Source organism: Myiozetetes cayanensis, unplaced genomic scaffold, assembly GCF_022539395.1.
Source record: "Myiozetetes cayanensis isolate MyiCay16 unplaced genomic scaffold, myiCay2020 scf13, whole genome shotgun sequence".
In the NCBI taxonomy this organism is placed as follows: Eukaryota; Metazoa; Chordata; class Aves; order Passeriformes; family Tyrannidae; genus Myiozetetes; species Myiozetetes cayanensis.
In genome coordinates, this window is record NW_026086937.1 from 2,932,366 (window position 1) to 2,953,166 (window position 20,801).

The 20,801-nt window shown below is 40.5% G+C and overlaps 1 protein-coding gene across 1 annotated transcript in view; it reads right to left on the bottom strand.

Annotated features, from left to right (window-relative positions):
- Positions 1 to 1,763: 1,763 nt before the first annotated feature.
- The window catches only part of COL4A3 (collagen type IV alpha 3 chain), a 47,512-nt gene continuing 28,474 nt past the window's right edge, over positions 1,764 to 20,801 (bottom strand). The window contains exons 28-52 of the mRNA XM_050307706.1: positions 20,122 to 20,226; positions 19,280 to 19,377; positions 17,853 to 18,003; positions 17,614 to 17,727; positions 16,688 to 16,855; positions 15,576 to 15,665; positions 15,087 to 15,221; positions 14,268 to 14,366; positions 13,458 to 13,547; positions 12,948 to 13,087; positions 12,242 to 12,368; positions 11,927 to 12,007; positions 11,186 to 11,284; positions 10,691 to 10,741; positions 9,749 to 9,934; positions 8,941 to 9,071; positions 8,432 to 8,504; positions 7,739 to 7,810; positions 7,498 to 7,617; positions 6,881 to 6,979; positions 6,244 to 6,456; positions 5,435 to 5,612; positions 4,445 to 4,559; positions 3,113 to 3,285; positions 1,764 to 3,016 (exon numbers count right to left, since the gene is read on the bottom strand). Of these exons, the coding sequence (XP_050163663.1) occupies positions 2,932 to 3,016; positions 3,113 to 3,285; positions 4,445 to 4,559; positions 5,435 to 5,612; positions 6,244 to 6,456; positions 6,881 to 6,979; positions 7,498 to 7,617; positions 7,739 to 7,810; positions 8,432 to 8,504; positions 8,941 to 9,071; positions 9,749 to 9,934; positions 10,691 to 10,741; positions 11,186 to 11,284; positions 11,927 to 12,007; positions 12,242 to 12,368; positions 12,948 to 13,087; positions 13,458 to 13,547; positions 14,268 to 14,366; positions 15,087 to 15,221; positions 15,576 to 15,665; positions 16,688 to 16,855; positions 17,614 to 17,727; positions 17,853 to 18,003; positions 19,280 to 19,377; positions 20,122 to 20,226 (2,993 nt within the window). The 3' untranslated portion in view covers positions 1,764 to 2,931. The remainder of the gene's footprint in view (positions 3,017 to 3,112; positions 3,286 to 4,444; positions 4,560 to 5,434; positions 5,613 to 6,243; positions 6,457 to 6,880; positions 6,980 to 7,497; positions 7,618 to 7,738; positions 7,811 to 8,431; positions 8,505 to 8,940; positions 9,072 to 9,748; positions 9,935 to 10,690; positions 10,742 to 11,185; positions 11,285 to 11,926; positions 12,008 to 12,241; positions 12,369 to 12,947; positions 13,088 to 13,457; positions 13,548 to 14,267; positions 14,367 to 15,086; positions 15,222 to 15,575; positions 15,666 to 16,687; positions 16,856 to 17,613; positions 17,728 to 17,852; positions 18,004 to 19,279; positions 19,378 to 20,121; positions 20,227 to 20,801) is intronic.

The window sequence follows — 20,801 nt, forward strand, 5'->3', positions numbered from 1 at the left end:
TATCAGACCCAATCCACAGCACCCTGGACCAGCTGAGAAGGAAAAAAATCACAGCTCATCACAGCACCCGATGTAGGAATATATCTAGGAAGACTGAGAGCGTGCACAAGTCCAGCTTGGAGCATTTACAGGTGCTAAACTTCTGGAGTAGTCCAGGTCAGACAGAGCGAGTGTCATTTTGAGGGCACATTCTACCTGCTGTCTTTTAATCAGTATTTTTTTTTATTTTTTTTTTTTGGTATGCACAGGTAGCGGACAAGATTATTAGCTTTGAAAAGAACAATTTAAAAAAAAAATAAAAAAACCACCAAACAGGAAATGGGTCTTTTATTTAGTCAAAATATTTTTATTTGGCTGTATTTAGCAGAGTCCAGCCCCCATGGTTTGCTCATTATTTCCCATTTCTCAGGCGTCCATTCTTTCAGTACAATATATTAACACCTTGCACCTCATCAGCACTTTCCAGTTAAGGCTCCCAAAGCATTTACAGACATGAGTTAACTAATCCTCACAACAATCGTTAGCAGTAGGGAGGTAACATGATCTGCATCTGCAGAGGGACATTTACACCAACTCTTTTCAAGTTTTAGTTTGATTTCCAGTGTCCAGCGTGTGGTATGCCAGGCTTGACAAACATGTGTCCCTGCAGTTGTATTTCATGCTTTGGAAAGCGAGACTGACCTTGAGCAACCAAAACCTAAAGCTATTCATGAACATCTTTCTCTTTTAGTAACTTGTTGAAGGCCACACCAAAAGTGAGCAGCTGAATCCAAAACTGGGATCGAGGCTTCGCTTCCAGTTTCGTGCAATGCTACGAAACAGAACCCTTTTAGAACTTACCTTTTGGACTTGTAAACCACAATCCATTCCCTTCTCCTTACACATTACCCTCTGCTGGCCGTTTCCAGCAGGACTTCACCCTCAGGTGCTCACATTTGCATTTTACCAGCAAGTTTTAGGTGGGTAAAACACAGTCATCAATTGTGTGTCACACACGAGGGCCTTTGGGTGACTGCAACGAGCTTTAAGGAAGAAAAAGAAGCCACTAAAACCCCAACAACCTCACAAGCAACAGGTGTGGTCTTTTATCTTGGAGTATTTAAAGCAATCTTCAGCATTTATGGCAAAATCTAGCGTGTGATTGTTTTAAGGAAAACAACCTCAACCCCAAGCCTGGTTGAAATAAAAAACTAAATATTAACTCGACATTAATACCTCCTTATCAGTAGTGCATCTGCATAGAGATTCTTCATAAAACCCTGCAAATTCACAATGATACCTTGCAAACAGAAGTACTGTGACTGTTCAAGCAAACAATAGTTTTAAAAATACCCATTCAGTCCATGTAAATGGTGTCCTCACGTTCCCTCCGTGGTGAGGCACCGGCATGGAACACATGGAAAACCTTTCCTTAGTTAGGTTAACACTGAGAATTCAAACAGTCGGACAGACACAATGCAAGTGTTTTAACAGAAACAATATAAAATTTCACTGGCTTAAAAAAAAAAAAAAAAAATCAACACCTAAATGAGAAATCTTGGTTATTTCGCTGAATCGCTAGACCCTACATTTAAGTGGTGCATTTACAGAACTCTTCAGATGAATTAAGCGTCTTCTGTAACACTAAATACTGGAATTCTGATAGATTGTGCAAGTATTAAAAAATATTAACATTTTAAATGTCAACATTACAATTTTAAATAGCCTTGCAAGTGCAATGTTATAAATATTAAAAAAAAAAAACAACTTCAGAGCTACAATTTTATATAAGTTATATGAGTAAATGAAAGTGCTTTTCAAGTGTTTATGTTCATTTACAGTTGGATTCTCTTGTATAAGTCAGTGCTTAGATGGTACAATTTAAATATCAGTCTTTTTGAAAATTTTGGATGCATAAATTTGACTGGATGGAATAAATGGTTTCATTTCCGAAATGTGTGATAAATATTTAAATACAGAATATAATTTGTGATAAATATTTAAATATGGATTATTATAAAATGGAAATATTATAGATTTTGTAATATATTAAAAATAAATTAGAAAGAAATCACATCCCGATGGGTGATGACCTCGTAATGCCATGGGAGCCCTTGAGCCATACAGCAATTGTTAATTCCGACAAAATCCAAAATCATGACATGGTAAATAGCTTTCCTTCGGGAGAGATGGAAGCGTGGGACCATAATACTGTCAGCTTTTGAGGAACTTAAAAGACCTCATGATCTGATCATGGAATCTAATGAAAACTTTCCAGCACTGTCAGTCAGCCAGCCCTCGGCCACAGCCACTCTGGGGGACAGTGCCTGTCCCCACCGTCCTGCCTGGCCAGGCAGGAGCCGTCACCAGCGCAGGGACACAACAAAGACTGCGTTCCTCTTTGCCAGCCAGAGGAAGGGGGAGGGAAGTGGGGAGAGATACTTGTTTATTAGACAAGAAAACCAAACCAAAACAACTCTCAAGGAATCGTTATCTAGTTAAAAGTGCACTGAAAATATTTCCTATCGAACCCTATCGCTCACAAGTGCCAGATTGTCATCTCATTTACATACCCACTTGGAACACTGAACATATGCAAGCTGATGCAGGAGCTTTAGCTTGTCTTGCTGTTTGAAAAGCACATGACACAAAGGCAGCATTAACATCCTTCGTTAAAGATCCGTTGGTGCCGTGGTTTCATCCTGGAGATGCAGCTCAGAAATGCCATGGATCAGCAGAAGCCCCTGCAGATTGCCTGGACAGGCTTCCTCCAACAAAGTGCTTTGTCGTTTGCCAAAGACAAAAGTCCAGCTGTTGCCCTGCCTCACCACAGTGCTGCACTGGCAATTTAGAATTCTCTCTCCAGACGCAGCTGGACTTTAATAAATTATAGCTCTTCAGAGTTAGGCAATTTTTTGTAATAAAAGCAGAGTTTCATGTTCTATCAAGAGTTTAGATTGGTCTCTTCATGCAGACCTGGCAACGACTGATGATATTTTCTAGTTCTCCTGCTTTCAGAGTCTGTGGCACAGGTCTCCTAAAAGAAAGAAAACATTTAATTATTTTTTTTTTCTTTAAAATAAACACAGAGAGCATGGGTGTACTGGGTCTGGGTGCAGGGAAGTGCAGATACCTGAACATTCTCCTTGGATTTAACGTTGCCAACCAGAAGCTGTAGGAATTTGTGTAGTAGTTGCAGGTTCCCCTGCCGTGACACTCAATGAATGGGACGGCTCGGAATTCCTCCAGACAGGATCCAGGAGATGCCAATGCTTGGCCAGAAGCTTCTGAGCCGGCACTTGTGTACTGTAACCAAAAACCAAAACCATTTTTTAATGACAGCTCTTCCACCAGCTTTTAGTAAACTTTAGAATCATGAAAATTCAGACATTTATGGCATTTCTCAAGTCCTTGCAAAGGCCTTTTTCTGCTGCATGAAACTAAACATCCCAAAGACTAGAAAGGAGCTAGCTCCTGGACAGTCAAGGGCTACAGCAAATAAATCACAAATAAGCCAAATGGGTGGGTGTGTGTTTTCATACTTTTTGTTTCATTGATTGCTTCTCGAAACACAAAAGGCAAAAAAGGCATTTTCCTTCTCTGATGTTGGTAAATGCATGTAAGAAATAGCTCTAAAGAAATTTATGACTTTAGAGAATTGGCTGGAAAATACCATTCAACTTTGCTGATGTTGGAAACAAGCAAATTATTTTAGCCAGATGCTGCAAAAATTCTCTTACTCTTTTCCAAGTTTATTATTATTATTATTACTACTTGGGGCCAAATTGCAGGAGAGACAACAGATTTCACTCTAGTCCTAAAAGGACTTAAATTCATGGAGAAAAAAAATAAAAGAGGGTTTTTTTAATTCTGTCTTTCGTGTTCATTTGCTGGCATCTCTATGACATTCCTCAGGAAGTGCTACATCCTCTAGTGTAGATTATTCCCATAATCAGTTCTCAGTTTGCAGTCACATTATGGACTTTCTTCACTCCTATCTCGTTAATGGCATCAAAATTGCTGAGGCAGTCTTTTGCTTTTCTGATTTTAGCTTTCTGTGTTCAGTCCCAAGTTCTGATCTTTTAAAGAACTTCCTGGCATGCAAGTAGGTCAGTTATTTCTGTGTTTTTGTGTTCAGCACCAGTTCAGCCACTCCACTCTCTGACTCTGTTAGATCTTAACATGACATATGAAAATAAGTGCATGCAGTTATTTTTGTCAGACTACAATCCTATGGTTCTCTTTTCATCTTTTCCCCTTTTTCCTCCTGCAACCTATTTCTGAGGACACATCAGAATATTTGTCTGTGTGCTTTTGGAATTGAAGAAGAATTAATAGAATTATTGTGCACTTGGCAAAGGCAAACAAAAAATTAACAGTAAGAAACAAATGAGCTACAAACAGCTGAAACACCAATGAAAATCAGAGGGCATGAAATTAATAATTTAAGTCATTATACCCTTACCATAACAAAAGAAAAACCCTTCCAGAGAGATATCCAGCCTTCTGGACATGCAGGAACTGCAGTTGTTTGGCTGTGAACTGCTATTACCATGGCAGCTCCTTCACACACAACACACCTGGGAAGGGAAGCACGGGGCAGATATGAGGGAAAACACGGAAGCAGAACAATTTCTCTCTTCTAGGACAGCACCTACCTCATGGCAGGGCTTGCTGTAAATGTTACAACTCACACAGGTTTTCTCTGTTTGATGAGGAGATCAGTAAATTGAGGGTAACCCATTTACCTCACTTTGCAATTGCTTTGTAATCCCTACGAGTAACTCCAGACAAAGAATTGTTTTGAGATGGGAATTAATCCCAGAACTTTTGAGCTTCCTAATTTTGACTTTAATGAAGTAACTAGTGAAATTTTACCTTTTTCACGAGCTCACTGCTTTATGTTGCTATGGTTTAGGTGACAGTTTTGTACCTTTATTTGCTAAAATCAGAAAAAGTAATCTTTACTTCCTAAACGAGGAAACTATGAAGCTGAGCTACCAGCTTGCAACAGCTGGGTAGGGCAGGACAGATGACAGAGTGCAGAGCTTGCCTTCCCATTTGGGATTTTGCTGCTCTAGGCCTTTCATGCTTTTAGAGCTTTTCCTGTTAAGTTGCTCTTCATCCCTCTCACCTGCTCTGAGCTACTCCAAAGGGCCACACTTGCACAAGAGGTGTTTCATAGCAGAGATCCAGTAGACAACACCAACTCTACCAGTAGACATGCTGGCACAGAACAGGCCCTGTGGTGGGAGCCCAGCTGCATTCTAGCTTTTCTACAGCATCACTGCATATTTGACATATTTAGGTGAGTAATCAAAAAACCAGGTTTTGGAAGCCAGCGCTTGTACTGGCCGAGATGGGCACGCCTTTGCCCAAGACCTTTGCCCCTCAAAACAATTTATGATGTCTTTGTGGTTCCAGGGCAGAAGAGCTGAGATTCTTATCCTCTTACCTGCTTATGTGGGGCTCCAGTGCCCTGCCAGAAATAGGGGCCATGTCTGGGGGCATCACCACCGCAGTGGACAGCCAGTAGGAGTAGTCATTGCGAGAGGCAAAGCTACAGACGTCGTTGGGGCTGCAGAACAGGAATGGCATGGTGGTAAATCTCTGCAGGCAGCTGCCAGCTGTTCCTGAAAGACAAAGGAGGAGAGGTTTGTGACAGATTGGGGGTTATATTTAGTGCAGTGAACAGCAGAGGCACAGCATGGCATCCAGTATACTACAAAAGGAATTAAAACAGCTGGTCTATAAAAAGTGTCTGTACAATAGAATTATCTGAAAGTAACATGCTTATGGTTCATATAAAAATACCTATATAAAAAACAAAGGCTCAGAACAAAATCTTTGAAAATAATATCTTCTTGAATGGTGTCAGTCCTTGACAGAGTGATAGGGATTCAGCTGCTTAAACAGAAGTTTCTGGTGACATTTTTCACACATTTTTCAGCATCCCATTTAGTCTCCAAAAAAAGCAAGATTCTCCCTCAGATCCCGTGCAAACACTGGAAACATTTATACTAGACATCTATCCATAAATGACTGAATTCTCCCTCAAAACCTCTAAGGGAAATACAGGAGTTATGGAAAGAAAGGGGTCTGTCAAGCCATGACAGCTGAATTGTCTCAGAGCAGCAGATCCCTGGAGACAGATGGTTGACACCAATGTTCATCCAGGACACTTCCTGTAAGTTTGGTCTCATGGATACTCAGCATTACTGGACTCTAAAGAAAAGGATCTGAAATTTATGACCAATACAGTACCAAGATCTTGTCCGTGTGCTCGTTCATTTCCTTGGACAAAAAGCAGGGAATAGCCAATGTAGATCTGGGATGTCCCACGTGGGCACGAAGGAATCTTGGTTGACTGACTGTGCCGGGTGAAGATAAAACCTCTTCTTGTTGGACCAGCAGTGACAGCACCTGGTGATCCAGGTAACCCCTGCAGACCTGGAAAGCCAATCAGTCCAGGCTGTCCTGTGGAGGGGAAATAAATGTAAATGCAAACATCATAATTTTGTTTGAATTTTCGCTTCGTTTAAATCAGTGAAACCACTTCAAAACTAATAAAAAAGGTATCAGTAAGAAGATACAACTTGACACTTGGTAGTATTCATTACTAGAGATATGAACTCTTTCAGACCTAGCTCAGGTAGCTTTACACTGCATAGTTTCATGGAATAGTGAGGTATTTTAAAGAACCACAGCCATTTTTACAAAAAAAAAAAGCTTAAAAACATTTTGTTGTGCCTGAATGAAAATCTTTAGTTCTGTTTGGATGTAGTAATAAGGCACCCCAATACTTAGGGATTTCAGAGCAGCACAGTCAAGGCATATTTTAGTAAATTATTTACAGAAATCAGCAATACCAATCTAAGAGAGATGTCTTGCATTGCTGTACCTCTTTCTCCTGGAAATCCCCTGTCTCCTTTTGGACCAGGCAGTCCTGGATGACCTGGATGACCAAAACTTCCTGGCAGACCTTTTACTCCTTTGGGTCCTAAATTGGGATCAACAAACAACCAGAAGCATATTAGCAGTAGTTAGTCTAGATTTTAATAACTGGTGAAGAATAAAGGTAAAATCCCCACGTAAACGTAGCTGTGTTAGAATAAAAACATGAGCATGAGTTTTTTTGAGACTGACTGCAGTGCTATTGCCATCATGTTTCCTGCCAGAAAGATTACAAGGAAACACTGACAAACATCCTGACCACAGTTCTGGTTGTATGAACACAGTGAATGTTTTAATCCAAGTTTACTTATTATTCCACTGTGTTGCTTAGGCTTATGCTGAGGGACATATTCACTCATTCACTGCAAGGGTGGAGGGCAGGTGGAATGGGATGGATTATAAACATAAGGGTGCTAACAAGGTACAAAAAGCTATTTTTAAATATGGTGAGGTTTTTTTTAAAGACATGCCAATTTGCTCTGCAGAAGGATGTTTTCCCACCCAACCCAAATGTTCCACTGAGCAGCACAGATAAATAACCACAGAAATAAAAATATAGATCACCTGGTAGCCCAGGAATCCCTTGAATTCCTTGATCACCTGGTGCTCCTGGCATTCCTGGCAGTCCAGGAGGACCTTTGCTTCCTGGGATGGAGAATACTCTCCCAGTGACTCCAGGAAGGCCTAGCAGCAAAAATATAATGAAGATCTATTGCTTTACATTAAAAGAAAGCAAACAAGCCACAAAACAAACCAAACAAATCAATTTAAGTCAGCTGGTATTGGAAGGAGAAGGGTTGGTTACCAGGCTGGCCCTTTGGTCCCCTGGGCCCTTCTGCACCTTGTGGTCCAGGGGGTCCTTGGTTCCCCTTTTCTCCTATAAAAGAAGATTGAAGACACATCTGTCTGGTTTAAAATGTCAAAACAACTGTCAGAGTTTCAGAGGCTTTTATTGGTGGGGTCCTGCATGATCCATGCAAAGTTCCCAAAGGGTAACACAGCCTGCAGACTCATCTGAGATGTGAAAGTGGACTTCATCTCTGCTGTTTCTGTAGAATTGACAGGTCAAGTGCACTCCATTTACAGGAAGGTGTTGTTGTGCCTGCCTTTATACAATGGTTGGTCACATAAACCTAATTTAAAATCTCAGCTATGCCCTGCCTATCTCACGTGTTTCTGTCACTGAATTTACAGCTCAAGTGCTGCCTTCAAGTTCAACTCCTTTTAACCCTACTGTCAGTTGTGCTGAAGGCTTGAGGAGTGTTGTGTAGCTTTTCCAGTGTTTGAAATTCAGTTTGGAAACACCCACAGGATGTACCTCAGTGAAAACACTTGCAGTGAGTGCTTTGATTTGGAGCTGACCTGTACCCTGATCTTCATGGCAAAACCTCATGACTCTAGAACCACCCCTCACACCATTTAACAAATAATATTATAGCACAACATGGCAATGTTTGTTTCTGACACACAGAAGTGTACATAATAAACAGATGAATACCTTTTACACCTGGGAATCCAAGAAATCCGGGGTTCCCTATGGCACCAGGATAGCCTGATCGACCTTCTATTCCCTGCCAATCAGATAACATCAATAATAAACAGGAGCAGCATCTGCACACTGTGAAGCACATTTTGTTCAGAATATTCAAAACATTATGTTCACAGAATATGCTGCAACTGGAATTACCTGCTCCATCTCTGAGCGTGTCAGAAATAGTCACACCTTTGTTCACATTATTCTATACTGCAGAACAGCCAAGGGAATGACATGCCAGAAATTCAAGAAGATTTCTTTTTTTGGTCCATTAAAATCCATAAAACCTACTTCTCATATTCATTTTGGTCTTCCCTCTATGACAAGTTTTTTGTTTTGTAAGGATATGTGGGGGGTGGGTTTGTTGATTGGTTGGGGGTTCTGAGGGGTTTTTTTATCATCATGGGCATTATTTTCACGGTAAGAACAAATTATCAACGCAGTAAGAAACAAGCAATATTCCTTTCACTGACTTTTGGACCAGGAGGGCCGATGTCACCAGCTGGGCCTGTTGGCCCTGGTATTCCATCCGCTCCTCTGACACCTTTGCTTCCTTTCAGGCTGGGAGTGGGAAGACCAGGAAGCCCTGGAAAACCAGGAGCACCTGTACAGAAACATCAGAGTAGGTAAAGACCATTGCCAACAGCTTTACACACAGATTGCACACAACACAGGGAAACACTCAGTGACTCCATGATGATACTCATGTTCACCACCTCAGTGATTTCCAAGGAAATATACACTTTAAAAAAAAAATAATGAGAGACTTTTTCCTAGCCTGCCAATTTAATCTGAGATCAGAACTGAGTCCTTGCAGTGTTCAACAGCACTACAGGTTTTTGAATATCCTTCAGTTGTAGTTAAGCCTGGGATCACAGAATCATTTAGGTTGGAAAAGACCTTTAAGATCACCAAGTCCAACTGTAAACTCAACATTGCCAAGTGTTCCTCCACTGCAGCACATCCCTAAGTGCCATATCTGCACACTCTTGCTATCTCACCCTAAAGTTGGATCTCAGCTGCCCTGCAGATCACATGGGAAGAAAACAAGATAATGCAACTCAGTGGACTGCAAAGCTTAGAGTTATTTTCATTTACATGCCACTGCACGGATCATCTTGTTGTTTGCAATGGTAAATTGCACTGGACTGCTAAAGGAACTACCTGTTTAATTATGAAGCTCTCCTGGGGGAACACCCCTTTCAACCTTGAATTCTGGACAGGCTGACTTCTGCTTTCCATTATAGAATTTCAGATAAATAAGGAATTATAACAACACACCTGGTCTTCCATGTGCACCAGCAATTCCTCTATCCCCTTTTTGGCCGGTGATTGCCATTCCTGTTGGGCCTTGAAATCCAGGTAACCCCACTAAGCCAGGAGGTCCAAGGGGTCCTTGATCACCTGGGTGGCCTTTCCCACCTGGAGGCCCAGGGAAACCAGGCAGTCCCATGTCCCCCTTGATTCCTGCAAAGTATAAATGTTACATTTCTCCACTTCAGGGATTGCTTGTACCGAGGAATAAACTTGAGAGAAAGACCAGAGAAGGGAATATTTAGTGATGCATGAGTAGCAGAAATGCTTCTATAGTAAGTCAGAATTAACAAATCCTTTTAAACTGAATTCCAGCTAGGAGCATCAGTATGAATACAATAAAGTAAGAGACTACTCCAAAGGGATATTGTGCTGAAGTTGATTTTGCAGTGCTTTAAATTTACTTTTTTAAAGTAAAGCAAATCAATGGATTTCTACCAGCACTTGTAATAACATTTTTTATGTTTTACATTGTAAGGGTCCCCTCAGTCAACTGTTCACCAATATAAAAAGGAAGATAAACAAAATTAAAATGCGATCACTGCAGCTTCCTGAGAGTATGCTTAGTATTCAGCAGCATCTTCTGTTTGCATGGGGGTATAGTCTATTAATCAAATTCTGTATCCCAATAACATTTCAAAAGCTCTAGGATGTGTGTGTGTCACCTTCACAAGACCACAGAATCCTGATTTTTTATTTCCCTTTTACAACAGTCTAAAGTTTACAAGGAACAACTCTTGACATTTAACAGATAGGACCAAATCACTGATCAGAACCACAGAATGACTCTTGACTCCCTCTGACACTCTCAGGGCCATTTCAAGCATCCGAAAGCAGGATTTGACTTAAAAGGTGGTGATTTGGGCGTTTGTAAATTAAGGTTTTGCTTAAAGCCTTTGCTTAACTCACCTCTACGACCAGGAATACCTCGAAGGCCGGGGATGCCTCTCCCTGGTGCTCCTACAAAATATTAGGTCACATTAAGTCCTAAATAACTGTTAGTTGTCTCATATTTCATATATTTCTTCAGAAATCACTGAATCAAAATGTAGGGTTCAGTTATATGTAAAATATATCTTATTATTTCCATTTCTTCTCTACAGAAACACAAATTAAATGTTTAAGTTTCTCTTTGTAGTAGGACCTCTTATCATTCAATCATATAACATCTTTAGGTGATATTACCACAAATCCCATGTATAACAGAGTATTTATAATGCATTTGGGTTGTACAGCAAGTGCAATAATTCCACAGAAAAACCTGTGAATGACCTACTGATAAACTTATCTTTGGCTCCACAGAAGCTTCTTCTTAAACCTTCCCAAATAATCCTTGTCAGTTTAATTATGGGGGAAAAAACCCCACAACTGTAAAATAGAATGAAAATATTTCCCTGGTGTTACCTGGTTCTCCCTTTGCTCCTGGGGGACCAGGCATACCGTCCTGACCTTGAGCACCTCTTTCACCAACAAGTCCATTTTTTCCAGGGACTCCAACAGCACCTGTGAATTGCAGTGGACCACAACATCATTTTCACTTCCATTATTCTGCATTCCAGTGGGGAAAAACACGGCTCCCCTTTATTAAAATTGATTTAGTTCATCTACTTTGAAGATACCAAAGATGTGTTGGTACATAAACACTGGGAAAGAGCAGGATATGGATTTTATTGAGCTCACTGAACTTCAATGGATTCAACACCCTCACTGTGTTCACAGGCAATGCATACCTGCCTCTCTGTTGCTACAGATTTACACTGTCCCTTTGGTATATTTTTAATTCTGTTCTAGTTGTTTCTTCAACAAACAACTACAAATGTGTCCCCTTTTCTGCTTTAATTTTCTTCTCCTCATCTAGCTATATCTTAGTTTATTATTCTCTTTTAGGAGGTAGAGCAAGCCTTTCTTATAACTGCGTGGATATCACATCTTGAGACCTCTGGATATATATTAAAAAATAAAAAAGGACAAAAAGCTTTCTGGTACTGAAAAGAAATTAAAGTTTTTTGCCTCAGCTGAACTGATAACATCGAAAACTGGCTGTTAAAAACCTTAGCTGGAACCAGAGGAGGTGAACAAAGCCTGAAGCTGAAATAAAACCCCAAAGCAGGGGCAGTGATCCAGGAGAGATGCTCTGTACCATACCAGGAGGGCCTGGAACGCCCTGCTGTCCTGGGTGGCCCTGCTGTCCTTTCACACCAGCATCTCCAGGGGGTCCAAACTTTCCTGTGGGAACAGAGAGTGCAGCAGAGGAGAAGAGGCATCACCACTGGGTGCAGGTTCAGTTTGAGAGCTTTGCTGTCATCTCAGCTTGGGCCAGCTGAAAGAGGGACCTGGGAGGCATCAGCTGGCCTGGCTGTGCTGCCCACGAAGGAGCTGGGAGGGTATAAATGTGCCACCCCACAGCACTCTGGGCAGTTTAGTGAGAAACCTCCCCCACCCCTCCAAAATCCCCCCTACCTGGGATTCCTGCACCTCCAGTGTCCCCTCTGATCCCACGTGGTCCTGGGACTCCTGTACGTCCCGGAGGACCCTGGGATCCTTTTTCTCCTTTGCTGCCAAGAAGTCCTGGAGGGCCTGGATCTCCCTGAGAAACAGCAATTGCACACCAACAGGTGAAAAGTCGCACTACATTAAGTACATTCCATTATTTGAACAATAGAAAAATCAAGTGTACTTTTAAAGGTTGTTTCATCATGCCTTGTTATGATTTTTCAGACAAAAATCAAAGCAGACTGCTGTGAGATCTTCTCACAATACCACTGATCCTTTAGACATAGCTAAGAAACAAAGATCTATCTTTAACCTGTACAAACCAAGTTCTGTCTTGAGATATTTTCACTGGCATGTAGACTTCCCTGCAATTTTATTCTAACAGCTCCTCTTCTGATCTAAACATACATTCCTTACATAATCTGCAGCACATATGACCAAACATAATATATATTGAATTTTGCTAAGGAAAAGAAAAAAATAATCTTGTGCAAGGATATTACTAGACTTTCAAAACTTCTCACGAGTAATGACATAACAGAATTTCTGTATTTCATATCACTAATAAATAACCTACTTCTGCAAACTCTGCAGCTCTTGCTTACATGCTGTTCTGTTTCTATTTTCAAAGGCTCTGCTCATTGCCTAATGGGACAATTTTTGCACTGCATACCTTGGGACCAGCTTCTCCTGGAGGCCCAACGGATGGGTACCCAGGATCTCCTTTGTCACCTGGAAAGCCACCGTAGCCTGGGAGCCCAGGGTCACCTGATGGTCCTGGAAAGCCTGGAGATCCTTTCTGCCCTTTTGGACCTGGAAAAAATACAGATATTGATACCATTCTTAAAGGGATCATAACTGCATATCACACCTTGTGTTTGTGAGCTACTGTTCCTATATTCAGATATTAATTCTTCCATAATTTACAGAGCCAGCGTTTTTATTTCTAAATGTATTAAAAAGAGGTTCTTACACGTGACAATATATAAATTAAAGGAGTTCTATTTCATTTAGGGAGAGAGGGAGAACTTCATTCTGCAAATGCTGGGGTGGTGGTAAGTCTGTAGGTACTGCAAAGAATAAATCTAAGTATTGTGTGGTGTGTTTACAGGAACAGCTCAGACCTGTGCAAATGCTTCCACACAGCTCTATAAACCTGGAATATGGCTTGACAGAAAATCACCTGGAATTCCCATGTCCCCTTTTTCTCCTGGTGCACCTGGAGATCCATGTTCACCAGGAATCCCTGGAAGACCCATAAATCCTTTGACACCTGCAAGATGAAGACGTAAGTGCCATCTTCCCATGTTTGCTTTTGACACTGGCCGGCTGTTGGAGCTGTCATGAATACAAACCTTCTACCATTCCCCTTCTTTTTGGTGTATTACTATTTTATAAATAATCAACATGCAGCCTCTTGCCCCAGACACAGATAAAATTATCATTATTGTTGTCAGAAAGTCAAAGAAATAATAAACACCTGATGCATCAACATTAAAACACTTCTAAATCTGCTTTTCGTTGAAAGTCTGCAAAATTTCAAAATACAAGCCAAACATGCAGTCTTTGAAAAGGAAAAAATAACCTGAAATTAAAAAAGCTCCTAAAATGTTTTTGTGCACAACTGTGATATTGATATTTTAGAATTATTTTAAAAATAATATTAGTAATTCAAACTCCACCTTTTATAAATATCAACTTTTATTCATTGGCTCCGTCAGCTTTTAGATTTAAAAGTTATTGCTATTCAGGATTTAATATTATTTTCTATTTGTCACCCCAAACAATGGTCTGTGTTTGAAAGGGAACAAAGAATCACTTGGTGGGACTTTCAAACAGCACGTTTTGAAATTGCTGTTTCAAAATCCTCGGCAAGACTGCAGAGTTGATAGAGAGAAGGTGGTGCTGCTTCTGGAGCCAACTGATGTGCATGGAGGCAGCAGGATCTCACTGCCCACATGACACAGGAATTCTCAATGTAAATATTTCATACCTGGCACACCAGGTATTCCTTCAGACCCAGCGAGACCTGGGGGACCTGGCACACCGACATCTCCTTTTTCTCCCCTTGGACCCGTTCTTCCCGGAACTCCTAAAACAAAGTTTCATTACCAAAAAAAAAATCACAAAACAATATCTTAGAATGTAAGTTTTAGGCAAAGTTTAAAATGTTGTCACTCCTAAAGCTGATGGAACAGAAGCAGAGCGTAGATTTTTCACTCTGAACACACAGAAGCAAAACACAAGCTCACATTTAATGCCTTCTGTAATTTTCATGGAGAGACCTGGAAGCTTCCAGAGGAAAATATGGGCACAAAAAGGCCAGATAGAATTAGTTAAGCATGTACAACTCATTTACAGAGAGTCCATATGAATATTGCAGGCAAAGGAGTTCTGACTGTCAAGTATTCCTGAGCAGATTCCACATCTTTGCAATCCAACATCCAGTTGGGGAGTGCATCCATTTCTGTGCACAGGATTCTAAATGTGTAAAACCATGAATCTATAACATATAAATATATATATATATATAAGCCTCCTGATACTACTGACACGTTATTACTGGTATAGCATTAAAATAAGAGGTTTTTAAGGGAATATGGGCTTGTTAAAATGGAAATAAATATTTGGTGTAATATCCACCTATCCCATAAATAAGAAGGCAGTTACAGCGTTCAGCAATAATTCTTTCAAAGCCATGTGAATACTCTCAGTAGTAGATTCAGTTTGTTCCATGTTTTAGAGTCCCCTGGGACTGCCACATAAGTGACAACCCTGGCTAGTTTGGACTGACAGGACAATCAATGTGTACCTTTTAAGCCTCGTTCTCCTTTATCCCCGATACCAACCAAGGTCTCAGATGGCCCAGGGAAACCTTTATCACCTGGTTCACCTTTTTCTCCAAGAAATCCTTTTCTTCCCTTTATTCCTGGGAAGCCAGGAGAGCCTGCAAGAGAACAGGATCAAATTTGCTGAAGAAACCTGACTAGATGATAGAATAAATGAAGCAAAGTAAGAGCCAGTCTTCAAGGGCAGTTGTAATTTACCCATGTAAATATACATCCCAAATCAACAACCTAAACTAGCTTAACTACTCCTGTCATCAATAAAACATCTATGAGTACAGATTATGGCAAGAGATGGTAATGATTTGCTTATACTGAATATACATATAATGGTGTATCTGTTCAATAGATTAATAATGGTATCCTTATGGAATGGAAAGAATAGAGCAAAAAGCTCTCTGCCCTTTATTTAGCAAATCACCAGCCACTTTTACAAGTACCAATGAATTACTTGCCTCTGATGCCCGGGTAGCCTGGTCTTCCCATCACACCAGGGGGTCCAGGAATTCCTAACAGGCCCATTATACCTGGCTCTCCCCTTGAGCCTGTGGAATTGAAGCAATTGGGACAGATTTGTTAGCATTTGAGCAGCTAAACAGAACATTACTTCAGAAAACTACACATATGTCTGTAATTTCAGTGTTTAATTGCCTTTTTTTTTTTTTTTTATCTCTCCATTTCTGTAACTGTTTTCCCATCTTTAACCACAGGAATGGCACTTACAGCTCCCAAACTACGTAAATTGGGAGTTGCAACAGCTTCTATCAATGAATGAAATAACTGACAGTGAGAATAACAACCCTGAGATAATCCACAGGCACGAGGTGTATGGGAAGGACAATCCTTTCTGGCTCAGGAGTTGAAGGCCAGCTGGGACACAACAAACAACAGCAGAGGTCTATGTTTGCATAACTGAGCCAAGTGCTACATATTTAACATAAATTTTACAGATTCTCTATGCAAAAAGGTATGAACCGGCTCCTTCCCACAGAATAACGTTGTGATACTAAGGAAAAATCTTTATAAGAAGCATTACATGACTGAGTTATTTCATTCTTCAAATCAAATTTGAACACATTTCTGAAATAACCCCAAGTAAATCCAAGTCAACCCCACAGGGATTACTTACCTTACCTAAAGTTATCTCTGGTTAGTGACAGATCTGACTCAACTCTGTCAGATTCAAGATCTGAACTTGCTTTTTGAGGCAAAGAAGATGGCATTACAAGCTATCTGTATGAGAAGGGATGCTGAAAAAGAACTAAATGCTTTACACTTCCATTATGCTGAGGAGTTGCTTTGAATGCTATTTCATGTCCTACTGCAAGGACATTACTGTACAAGAAAAAATGTAAAATTCTGCTCAAAGAAGACTCCACAGTGTTTCACAACAGCTTCAAAATATGCTCATCATTTAAGGAAGTTTTCCATGTAAATCTCAAAGATATATGAAAGCTGCTGATGGAAAAATATTGCAGCATCTTCAATCTGGAAAAGCAGGACTGACATCTTTTTGCAAAGATGACTTAATTGCTTATGTCAAAACAAGTGTTTGGGGAATCCTTACCTGGCACCCCAGAGATTCCTGGCCTTCCAGGCTGTCCCTTGGGACCAGGTAATCCTGCATTTCCCTGAAGACCTGTTAGTCCAGGTTCCCCAGGCTTCCCATGGATTCCTGGGATGCTCAAGCCAGGAGGTCCTTGTCTTCCTTTTGAACCCTGTGAACCTCTTGCTCCTACAAAAAATGCACAACAGTGTAACAAGGCACATGTCTGAAAAATAAACCTTCATCTCTGTCTTGCCATCATGACCATGACAGTCTTCTTGAACTCTGTTTGAGGGCTAAATATTAGATCTGATCATATACATGTTCAGAAAATCTTAGAAGGGCTGAAGGTTGAGCTTTTTGGAAAAGGAGGAGAAAAAGAAAAAGAAAGGCAAGAGCAGAAATTTCTGTTCTTCCTCAGAAAGAGGGAAAAAATTCCCAAACAGGAAAACCCACCAATTCTGCATTCATTCTCTAAAAACAACAAAAATAAAATCCTTTGGAGATCATATGTAGGAGAAGGACTGTGCTGGGTATCTGAGTGTGCAGATATCATATGCAGTATATACAGGTACTTTTGGGACTCCAAACTGTTTTCCTGACTAGCTGAGCTCTTCCTTTATTTCTCTGTCAATCACATTGCACCACAGAATCTAAGTTTGGTCCCGTAGTTCACATGCCTGAAATATCCTTTTTCCTGTGGAATTTGATTTCATTATTCTTTATCCTGTACAACAGAATCTGAATTTTAAGCCATCTTTGTCAGTGCATTTGCTTCCTCCCATCTGCAGAAAGGTCACCTTTTAAATGGGCTCATGTTTTCTTGCACACTGTTCTATAACCAACATCCAGAAACAATTCCAGCTCCCTCAGGCCATTGGGAGGCAGGAACAGATCCCAGAATTGGGATCCCAGCCAAATGGCACTTTTGGTTCAGAAGGTCCTACCTGGTGGGCCTGCAGCTCCCTGGCCACCTGGCAAACCTGGCAGGCCAAGAAGACATTCTGCAGGTTTCCCTGGAAAACCTGGATCTCCAGGAACTCCAGGGGAGCCACGATCTCCTGAAAGAAAGGAGACTGGATTCACAACTGTATTCAGCAGAAGTTTCAGGCTTTCAGCGAGAATTGTTTGAATTGGCTTCCTTGAAATAACTCGCTGTGCTCCCGGAGCTCCTTTGACAATTTACCTCTTAGGCCATCGGCACCATCGTGTCCAGGATGCCCTGGGGGACCTGGAAGTCCTGGAAGTCCACCTTCACCTTTTGAGCCAGGAATGCCATGACCTCCTGGTGAGCCCAGTCTCCCTGGCTCTCCGGGAATAACCACGCCTGGGTCACCCTGTGACACAGAGTGAAACGTAAACGATCTGCTATAAATCTGCCAAAATGTTTTCTCCACTGTGGGAACATTTAGCTTATTTCGTTACAGTAATTCTCTTTATTCCCTGTGGATCTTTCCCACTATAATTTCTGATGGCTTCAGTTCAGAGACCAATGGATGTTCCCCCCTGACCAGCTGCAGGTTCCACATCAGAGCAGTAATTCCTCCAGACAGCTTTTAAACTTTGTCTCCTAATTCTAAAAAGTTACTGAGCAATGCAAGATAATTCACCCCATTTGGTCTTTACTGCATTAGGATTCTTTCTGTAGCTGTGAAAAGCTCTATCTGAAAGTAGTTAAAGTTTATCCAAATACACAGCTTTTCCTTTATTTTTATATGATAGCCATATTTTTATCATAAAATATTTATCTAAATAATCCAGGTCAGCACCCAGGTATGTCTCAGAATATTCAGTTAAGTGGTTGGTTGTTTGTGTGGGTTTTTTTTTAAATCATTCTCCTGAGCATTGTTTTCCATGAGGAATGGTTTTATCACAAATGTCCCAAATATATTCCCTGTCTGGAAAGTTTGAATTAGTGGAGTTTTTTTTCTGGTTGTCTTGAGTACCAGCTTTGTGTATCAAAGAATCAATAGGTTCATAAAGCAGCTCAGTAGACCTGAGCTTCTACCAGTCACTGATGATATCCTTGGACCACAGAGGTCACTTCATGTCCAGCTGTTCTGTGGCATCAAACAGGTTAAATAATAATAATAACAACAAAAACAACAACAACAATAATAATAAAAATCCCACAGCCTCAAACCCCTCACTTTGTTGTATCAAAAAACACACAGAAGAATGACATATGAGCACACACACATAAAAAAAAATATAAAGAAATGCCATTTTATCCAATCATTTAGGTGTTTTGTTCAAATTTGAATCCTGATTACAGAGTAGTAAAGAATCTTACATTTACATATTCCAGCATATGCTTAATTGCAGTTTCTGAGCAGCTATCTTTTCAGAAGCTGTGGACCTCTTTTTTTTTTTCCCATAAGCAATGCAATATCACCCTTGTGCTCTGAAAACTGAAGCAGGAAAACTTCCAAAGAATTCTTTATTAGAATTTAAAATTTTGGCTTGAGCCCCTTTTTATATAAAGAATTTAATTTGTTAAGTTGTTCATCACTGGTAAGGAAACACAGGAACTCCTGTATTCCTTCCATTTCCTAATTTATTGGGAATAAATTGGGAGCTGTAGAGAAGTCTGTGCCGTGTTTCTGAGCAAACCTTTTCTCCTGGCTGTCCCAGGTTCCCAGCTCGGCCTGGATCTCCAATCTTCCCTTCACAACCCGGTTCCCCTCTGCCTCCTGCCAGTCCTTTCTCTCCTGCAGAGGGAATTAAATGGCAGTACAGATGCTGTGGTTTGATTTTACGAGTGGGGATTTGTAGGGGTGCAGTCAGAACCCTCTGACACTTAACACAGGAGTCTTTTTGTTTAAAGTCGAGCTATTCTGATGTCCTTTTCCTACTTTCCCTGCTTTCTTCAACAAGCACCTGGGCAGTAGTTTCAGTATCAGAGCTTTAAATTTTTTCATCCTGTCCTTAACAGGATTTTGAGAATTTCCAAGTATTTGTAGTGTTCAAAGTGGGCTTTGCACGAGAATGGCCCAATTTACAGTATTCAAAGTGCCTTCTATTACCTGCAGGTTAGAACAGGTATGGCATTGCACAGAACCAAAAGTGATTAAAAATAACTGGCAGTTATACAGCTCTGTCTCTGCAAACACATATCCAGGTAAAGAGAACCCCCCTGAAGTAAGTGTGGCACTCAGATGGGATGGCTGCACCTGTTTGGGCACTATTCCAGAACTCATCAGTGTCTTAAAATACCTTCCTTCTGTCAGTTTTGATATTTGATACCCTGAAATACTTCAAAATATCTCAAACTTGCAATTTCTAAGACTTAAGGCAGTAAATTACAAGACTGCTAAGAACATTTAGCTAACAACTGTTCATTGATTTATTTTTTTTACTTGCTAATTACTTTTAGGGTATACTAAAAAAAAAAAGAAGGTAAATTTTTTTGGGTTTGCTTTTTTTGAAAGAAGATGAAAAGGAGTATATTTTACCTTTTGGACCTGGGTTTCCAGGAAACCCAAGCCCTGGATAGCCTGTGTCACCTGTTGGCCCTGAATGTCCTGAATCACCTGGCTGACCTCTTGCTCCAACCCTACCTGTATAAAAAAAGAAAGTAAACTGTGAAACATCTTACCACAGAACATCAGCTTGTAAGATCAGCTGTGTTCTAATTTACCATTGTTGATTAGGACATGACTGTAGATTATATTAGAACTTAGACACTATTTCTCCTCCACTGCAGGTTTTCACAGATAAAATGATAATTGCATTCAGTGTCAAAGCAGGTGTGAGTCTGTGAATTGTTTCAATGCAATCTGGCCAAATTCCAAACTCCTGGGAACAGCTTCATGCAGATACAAATCTTCCACTTGTTGAGAGGATACAAACACATATTATTGGAACAGAAGCTACCATAAAGCTGTCAAAATATTTTCTGTGCTGTTCAGGGCAGTTTTAAGGACTATTCTTCTACAAAACCCACACCAAGATACATTACAATTACCCTGTCACTTACTATCCTTTGATTCATTCCAAAATTCTGCAAAATTTCAAACACCAGCAACCAAAAAAGAATCCCACCAAGAATCCCAGCTGAAACCCCTCCCCCAAAAAAGGGAGACTCGGGTTCTTAATATTTTAGTTCAAGGGTTAGTAGGAGTCAGAAAGTAAC